The sequence below is a fragment of the Zeus faber genome (assembly GCF_960531495.2).
Source record: "Zeus faber genome assembly, chromosome: 2".
Taxonomy (NCBI): Eukaryota; Metazoa; Chordata; class Actinopteri; order Zeiformes; family Zeidae; genus Zeus; species Zeus faber.
This window is the reverse complement of record NC_137189.1, coordinates 11,470,705-11,479,247: the sequence shown is the minus strand read 5'-3', so window position 1 is coordinate 11,479,247 and position 8,543 is coordinate 11,470,705. Positions and strand designations below refer to the sequence as shown.

The window sequence follows — 8,543 nt, the reverse complement described above, 5'->3', positions numbered from 1 at the left end:
GGATGAAGGCATAAATTTGGCAGCGTGTGTAAATCAATATGGAATGGGGCAGAGTCAATGCGGCTCAGTGCTGCCTAAATTATTTTAGTTTGAAGGCATAAATCTGTCCCGGAGACGCACACACACACACACACACGCACAAGAAAAAAGAGAAAGAGAGAGAACACTTTTGTTTGTATCGAGGTAATAATTTCAAGAAGCCAAAACAAGGGGAGAACCGAGAGCATGCAACCTTCGCCGTCAATTTATGGTCTTGCAGGAGATAACTTGTTATACGATGTTTCAATGACTCCTGGATGGAGACACAAGCCGGAAATCACCCCAGGAGGGATATTTAGGATAAGATGTGTTTTTTTTATATATTGTTGCTGTTTGCGGTGCATGACTATGAACAATAAACACAATCAGAGCCCTTATACGCAGATTTGAAATCATCCGAGTTGTTTTTTTGTGTGCTCAGTCCTAAATGACATAATAAAACAATAATTGATTACATAACTTGATGGCCCTTTCTTTCTCCAAACGGTTTTTGTTCTCTGCCCTTTGTGCTTGGTTTTGTAAGCTTTATGTACGATGGTTGGCAGAGGCCCTGTTTTGATAACACTACCGAGCAAAAAAGCAGCAGACTTTTTTTAATCTGATCATCTGTTTATGGAGAATAAAGAACGCGTTATCTGTATGCCGGAGATATTTTTGCAACAAAAGTCGGGCATGTTCCTGCACTGCTCCTTTCATCAGAGACGAAGGAAGGAGAGGAATGATACGGTAATGTGCTAGTTATATATTTATTTATAAACCACTTCACATCTGGAAACACAATGCACCCTGAACATGACCCACTGTAAATCTGGACACACAAAAAAAAAGCCAGAAGGGAGGCTTTATGGCGAGAGTTAGAAGCTGGAGTTCGAAGGCCCTATGTAGCTTGGCACTCACCAACTTTTTTATTTTTCATCTTAACATTTTAAAGTTATTTAGTGGTAGTATGCTTTATGTTCCTGGACCAGCCAGATGCAGTGGAAATACTCAGCCTTTAACATAATGATGTGCTCCTGCTGGTAATGACCGGTGCTGACCACTGGGGTCGCTGTTTCAGTCGCCATAGTCACAGTCACTGCCGGAGAGGAAGACGACGGAAGGTCAACATCCAACATGGCGGCGCCCCGGGTGCTGGGCTCCCTCTGGACCTCCTTGTCCGGCCTCAGGCCGGCGTTCAGCAGGAATACCTTTAGTGCTCTAAGGAACATATGTGTTCCTAAAATCTCTGTTTTTGGGAACACTCAGAGCAGAGGGATCCGGCATGGTGAGCTTAACTTACAGCTCACAGCTAGCCACTTGCTATCGTTTCCTTTTTTTTAAAGCAGCGACACGTGTGTCTTGTTTTGTTTAATGATTGATTCATGTTTCTTGTGTGATTCATTGAAATACCTATTAGAACGTGATTCGCCCTGGAAACATATTATTTGGTTTAGCAATGGTGTGCACCAAATGCGGATGGCGGGGTTGCAGCTGATCCTTAAATGTCACTGAATTAACTAATAATGTCTATGATCTAATATCTATTATTGTTATTATTAAAATAATAATAATAATAATAGTAGTAGTAGTAGTAGTAGTAGTAGTAGTACTAGTAGTAGTAGTAGCACTTCCCAGTTATGAATGAAGTTTAAGGTGTTGTTTCTAGTTGGCCCTAATTGGAGGTACACACGTCAGCGTTTTGTGTTGGTAGTGGAGTTCAATAGGAGGTGGAGGCTGAGACATAATACTAATAATAGTGATAATAACAATAGGCCATTGTTAAAGCTTTTTTAGGTTGTGTTTTGTTATTATTTACCTTTGACGTTGTCTGTTTTTCAGTGGTGGAAGTCCAAGAGGGTAAAACAACAATCGTAAGTAATCTTTGATGTTTAACCCTCATGATAGTAAGGTTTGTTAAGGTGCCAAGAACCGAGATCAATTCCAATTAAAGGAGGATATGAGATTAGATCTCATCTAGAAATTAGAATAGATCATGGAGGCAAATCATTTGGAAAGTTAGTGATTTCACCCCTTTGATGTTTTGTATGTAAAAATATAGGCCTACAGTACATGTACATTTGTGTATTAGGAAAAGGCTATTTCCTGGTGTCATTTTTTTGGTCCATCCCAACACTGTATTTATGGAATAGCAACCCTGTTTCCTGCATGGTGGATTTTGGGATATAAACAATACAAAGAACTTAAGAAGTGTTAATGCTTTTCTAGATTGAGGGGGCGACAGTGGCTGTCATAGCAGCACCGCAGCCTCCAAACCCAGAGGCCAAGTGTCCTATATATAGGTGGAATCTGCAGAATAAATACAGCTACACGGTAACTGCATGAAAACACACGTCTGCAATATCAAGAGATTGAATATGATAGTTCTCTTCTGAAGAGGTTGTGGCCTCTCTAAATAACACGATTTGAATTTCTCTCATTTGCCATTCATTCAGGATGTTTTGTTGCTAAGCCAGTTCATCAGATCGGATGGAGGGATGTTGTCGCGGAGAATCACGGGTCTCTGCTCCGAGGAGCACCGCAAAATAGAAATCTGTGTGCAGATGGCTCACAGAGCAGGTTGGTCTCATCTGTCTCTTCATAGTTTTTGTATTTTTATAGCTTTGTCTTGTTCATGGTGCTAACCTGCAGTGAAACTTTTAACTAGTATATTTCGTAAGTAAGAAACATTTCATGCTTTTTCCAAGTCTCAGCTACACTCTTGTATTTAGTAAAGAGGCATATTAACACTGTCAAGTGGATCATCAGTCAGTAATACTCAGAAGTACATGAGTACTACTTATAAGCACAGTATAAGTCAGAAAGATATGGCTGTTGAGTAGGCACTTGTTTATAGATTCCCATCAAAATAAAAGTTGTGGCTAAAAGTGACTTACATGTTTTTATCTGAATGATTTGCATTAATGTATCAATGAATCAAATAATTTGCATTAATTTGCTGTACAATGTCTGAACTATCTAAACCATAATGATGCATGGGGTGACAAGGAATACACTGTTATGTATGTTATTCTGTTGTGTTTTATAATGTAATTTTTGTTTTTTAAATGTAGAGGAATTTTAATGAGGTTAAAAAGAAAAAAAAAAAAAAAAAAAAGTTGTATTATTGTTACAGGCCTGCTCCCAGACCACAAACCAAAACTCCCAGGTGACCATGTCCCTAAGAGGCCCAAACAACAGCTTAACAGGTGACTAGAGCTAGAGCAAGCGAGTGTGTGCGTGCATGCGTGTGAGTACATGACCTCTTCTCTGTAAATATTACAAATGTGAGTCACACAGGTATGTATTCATCACTTATTATAAATATTTGAACTGACCACACACTGCCGTTCTGCAGGTATCTGACTCGCTGGTCTGTGGGCTCGGTGACACCCATCTACAGAACTGGTCTGAAGTGGTGTAAGAAGCGCATGGCGGTCGGTCATCCATCCCTCAAGTACAATGTGCGCTACAGCCTCAAACCCGTCTACATAAAACACTGAGGACCGGGAGGCCTTTCCAACCAGGGGAGCACCTTAAGGACTGTGGATGTGGTCAGTGTTTTTCGGGGGGTGGGGAGGGGGAAGAGTTCCATCTTCATCTTCAAAGCCCAAGACATCTTTTTCATGGACCTACCAGTCCACCCCAGTTTCAAATTACAGAAATAGAAACGGTTTGAAAGAACATCTTGCATCTGTATTTATTCTTCCATTTTGTTGTTTATTGAGCGGCCTCGCCCTCCGAGTGAATCATCATTCCGAGCACTGCCCAAAATAATTTACTTTGTGTCATTTGGATTTTCAAAAGGCTTTGAAATTAGCTCAACTCTAAATTCACTGACAGCTTTTATATGAACAGCAAGTAGGTGGTATGTTGACTGTGTATACTTAGTGCAAACCCAGATGTGCAAATAAAATGCATCAGTTTACTTTCCCTCTTAGCATGTGTTTACTATACGGTGCATGGGAATGGTACTGTGCACATGAACTGAATGAAAGAGAGCCTGTAGGAGGGAACCACAAAGCGTAACGTCTGTGTCGTATTTATTTTTGGTAAAACAAACAAGTCTTTTTTGTGTGTGTGGGTGGATTAGAGCCAAGATTGTCTTTTGGTTATAGCATAAAAGGGAGGTCTAAATTCCTGCAGCCTTCGCCCATGTAGATATATCCGTGCTGTGGGGTCATGGGTACATGGAAGAAGGTCAGGCCGAGCCACATCAGGCTGCGGATCACACACACGTTGCTGCCGCACTCAAACTGCAGGCTCCAGGACCCCCCTATACAAAAATAAAACAGTAAAAGACACTAGATATGTTTTATTTTGTATAAATCAGGATTGCTGCTGTCAAAATGATGGCTATTGGCAAGTTTACAAAACACAATACACCAGCGTATCCACTTTGCACTATTCCAAGCATTGTACAAATGGCAACTGCAGGCAAATGTTTACAAAGTGCTTAATGAAAAGTGTAAACATAAGAATTTCAGTGGTGTGAAATGTGACCCTCAGCATACAAGTCAAGAGTTGAGTAGCAGGATTAGTGGTTTGTTACGCGAGGTGTTGTCTTGGTGTTCACAGCTGTTTGCCGGTGGCCGAAATAAGAAAACCAGATAAAAGTTTTTTAACACCGAACGGGATCTGAGCAAAACGCTGACATGTTCACTTACAATCTGCAAGTTGGAAGCGGAGAGACCAGCACTCTTTGAAAACCGTTCCCACATCATAGTTGGACAAGCCACATGCCAGAGGCAGCCAGGGGATATTCTGATAAATCAGCCTTTGATTCATCATTTGTGTATTTCTCAAGAATTTGGGGTAGGGCTGGAAATCCATGACCCAGGCAAATTAGTACAAGACATGGATCAGCCACAGTGGAATAGTTATTGCTATAAATCAACGTGGAACCAAGGGTATGTTCCTGATACGCAATGCAACATGTTGAGTGTCTACTTTTCACAAATTGGGGGAGAGTTGGGTTCCTTCATACGTTGACTGTGTCGTATGAGTAACCCTCTCCCATAAATCAGGAGCTGGGAAAACAGAAATAATACCTTCAGCACGGCCTTGGTGGGGTGGGCAGGTTAGTTCTGTGCTCGGAGGTTCCAGATACAGTGCGGCAGAGAGTCTCCGGGGACTTATCTCCAAACCTCAGCTCTTTATGCTTCTCAGCACAACTCGGCTGTCTGGCTTTCGACAACTTTGCGCCAAGTTCTGCATCGAAACAGCTGTGTGATGCTTGCAGGGAGGCTGCGGACGCTCGCATAAACTCAAATTGCATGCACAAACACATGTGGCCATGGCTAAGCCCTCTTTAAATCAGACAGCTGTTGCAGGCTTTAGTCATGGACGCTCAATATGTGCAACCCCAATTTCACTCGCTCCAAAACACTTGTGTGTACAGAACTTCACTACATTTACATTTACTATCATGCATTTTATTTTACATTTTTTAAATTGTTGTTATATTTATAGATTTCTTTCTATTTATGTCTTAATTCATCTATTTACTTATTGCAGTCTGGCTTTCTGCTATTAACCGCCCCAGTGAAACACATCATGATCAAATTAGTGCTTGTAATTTGTCAGTGTTGAGCTCAAGGCCAAGCTGGCGGTAAATGGGCCCAGGAAAATTGCTTGAGGTTATTAGTCTGCCGCACCAAAAATACTCAGTATTGAAGAGCAATTACGGCACAGACAGTGGAAGAATGCTTCCGCGATATGACCGGAATACATATTCCATCTGTGGGAGACATTCACTCAACAGAGCAAACGACTTTGTCGAGTCTCGCGGAAAACTTTGGAAACTTGGTTTTGCTGTGGAATAAAATCATGTTATTGCGGGTTCCTCTTTTAGGTGCTGTAAGTCAGCTGTGTACAGGCCCTAGAAACTGAATGAAGCACAGTTTGGCGAAAGCGCAGCCATCTTAAACAGCGACCTGGAGAGGCTACTGTTTTAATGACTGACTTCTTATCCTGCACTAAACACATGTTAGGTCCGGGTTTTGTCTGAAGTGTGATCCTGGCGGCGGCGTCTACCTTGAGGAATGTCATCACTCAGCGGGTCCAGGAAGTCAATGGAGGGGTCCAAGTCGCTCATCTGCAGGATAGATTTCTTCTTCAGATTTTTGGGCTTGCTGAAGTGAAGGAAGTTGTTAAGTTTCGCTGCCTCCGAGTGAGAAAGACCTGGTGGCGGGGGGGGCAGAACGCGGAAACAAAGAGGATGACAGAAGTCAATAAACGATCAAATTCAAATGAAGTCAGGCATGAAGTCAATAAACGATCAAATTCAAATGAAGTCAGGCATGGAGTCTTCCTAGAAGCACACAGCAGGTGATGCTGATATACAAACGTACCCTCAAAGCTGCGGTTGGTCTGAATCAGGCCGTGAGGAGTTCTGATGAAGGCCTGCCGAGGCACCACGGACACTTCGTCGTCGATCTGATGCACCGTCGCCGCAAGCCGCCTCTCCTCGTTCACCTTAACCTGCAAACAGGATCAAACCGGGCGTGACCGCGTAGTCGACCTGAAAAACAAAAACATCTGAACCCTTAATGAGAGCAGTGGCTCAGGAGGTAGAGAAGGTCGTCTAGGTCGTCTGTTGGCACCGAGCTCCAGCGGGTTATCTCCCTATTAGGGGCCTTTCTGTGTGGAGTTTGCATGTTCTCCCCGTGCTCACATGGGGTTTCCTCCATGTAACATCAGTAAGGACCCCCACCAAAAACATGCACATCATCATCTGACCAGCAATGGACATATGGAACCAGGTCCGCAGGCGTGTTGTTGAATGCTGCCCACTGCTCCTGGCTGCCCCCCCCCCCAGCCCCTAAGGAAGGACAAGCCAGGATGGGTTAAATGCAGAGGGCCCATTTCACTGGCCACCATCCGAAGCACACGTGTGTGTGTGTGTGTGTGCGTGTATGCATGTGGTGTGCTGTGTGACAAATGATTCTTCTAATAATTGGATGATTGCCACTTCAATCCCCTGCTGATGTGTCCTTGAGCAAGACACTCAACCCCTCAACTGCTCCCCGGGCACCGCTTTATGGCAGCCCACTGCTCCTTGATATGTCAGTCACTAGGATGGTGAAATGCAGAGAAATGCATTTTGTTGCCTCAGTACTTGTGCCAACTTTTGACAATTAGTATGATTAAACTTGCATGGGCAAGTGAGGGACGATTAGTCATCGCCGTCCATCATTCATATTGAAGGTGACAGATTTATAGTTTGCATTCCATCAAAAATAAGTCGTTTTGCACAAAATTAAATGATTCATCACAACTCAGAGCCGAACTGACTCTTCTGACTCTCGTTCATGGTCAAGCCCCTAAAATGAACGAACACTCGCAAAACCGAGCGACTCTTGGCCGAGTGACTGGTGAGGAATCGAATCTCATCCCACCGAACCACCCATCACTACGTATGGCGAGGAACCGAGTTCTGCTGTTCTGCTGGAGCTGATGAATTACATGAAGTGCAGTTGTGCAATAGTGATCTTGCAACACGAGAGCTTATTTCCATTGTTTGTTTCTTAAGTGGAATTAGGAAAAAAAAAAACCTTCATTCGTGAATGAAGCCAAAAGAGAAGGCGAGCCCCGTGTGGCCCGACTGGTTTGAAGCCGGCGTCTAGTTTGTACGTGTCTGCGCGACACGCGGCCTCACCAGGACCTGCGACTCCACAGCCCCGTCCTTCTCCGCTTGGATCCGCGTCTCCAGGTACTCGTACTCGTGCGCGGGCTCGCCCACGAAGCGACCCCTCGCCGCCTGGCTCGCCTCCTTCACCTCCGAGTCCGAGACCGGCGGGAGCAGGTGCCAGTCCATGCAGTTGAAGCTGGAACACACACGCACACAAACACACACACACACACACACACACACCTTTTCGGATTGTGAGGACATCCCAGTGTCCTATTAATGCTGGTGTGTATCCATTGTTCAGTGTGTGTTTTTTTATACCATATACACACCCTGCATATACACACATTTAATGCCATCACAATTTCCTTCCTATAATGCGATAAACGGTATTAAATGATGAACTCATTTGTGAACTAACTAACTAAACACAGAGCGTTATCAACACAGGATGAGTCTTACCTATAGAGACACTTTTTGTCCTTCATCTCATCCTGTCCTTTGCCCTGAGCGATGAAGTAATCCCGCTTTATTCCCAGTATTTTACCCCAGAACAGGATGCGGTTGAACTTGTAGTTCTTCTTCAGAATAAGTAGGGACGTTTGCAGAGCGGCCCTCTGCTCGTTGTTCAGCGTGTGGCCACTGCCCGAGACCAGGTCCAGGGAGTAGTACAGCGAGTTGGAGTCCATGATGGCCGCACACACGGGCTCGTTAATTTAAGAACGAACGGAAAATCAAGTGCGGTCGCCCGCCGGGTGTGTACGTGCGACTCTTCTTTGACGTAAACTGACGACGCTTTCTCCAAAAAAAAAAAAAAAAATCGGCTTTACAAGCGGGAGAGCTGGCGCGTCACAGAACGTCACCTAATTCTTGTTTACACGTGTTTCCATGACGA

At 43.9% G+C, this 8,543-nt stretch overlaps 2 protein-coding genes across 2 annotated transcripts; one reads left to right on the top strand and one right to left on the bottom strand.

The window, feature by feature from the left end:
• Positions 1-1,130: 1,130 nt before the first annotated feature.
• Positions 1,131-3,948, top strand: mrps18a (mitochondrial ribosomal protein S18A). Its single transcript, XM_080019427.1, has 6 exons — positions 1,131-1,303; positions 1,858-1,889; positions 2,245-2,349; positions 2,472-2,595; positions 3,152-3,224; positions 3,374-3,948. The coding sequence occupies exons 1-6, from the start codon at positions 1,153-1,155 to the stop codon at positions 3,516-3,518; spliced, it is 630 nt and encodes a 209-aa protein (XP_079875553.1). The 5' UTR covers positions 1,131-1,152; the 3' UTR covers positions 3,519-3,948.
• Positions 3,949-4,019: 71 nt separating this feature from the next.
• On the bottom strand, positions 4,020-8,337 carry rsph9 (radial spoke head component 9; the record flags this gene model as incomplete). Its single annotated transcript, XM_080019415.1, has 5 exons — positions 4,020-4,291; positions 6,052-6,198; positions 6,369-6,498; positions 7,676-7,844; positions 8,111-8,337. 5 exons carry the CDS (start codon positions 8,335-8,337, stop codon positions 4,128-4,130), a joined length of 837 nt encoding a protein of 278 aa, XP_079875541.1. The 3' UTR covers positions 4,020-4,127.
• Between the last annotated feature and the right edge of the window lie 206 nt (positions 8,338-8,543).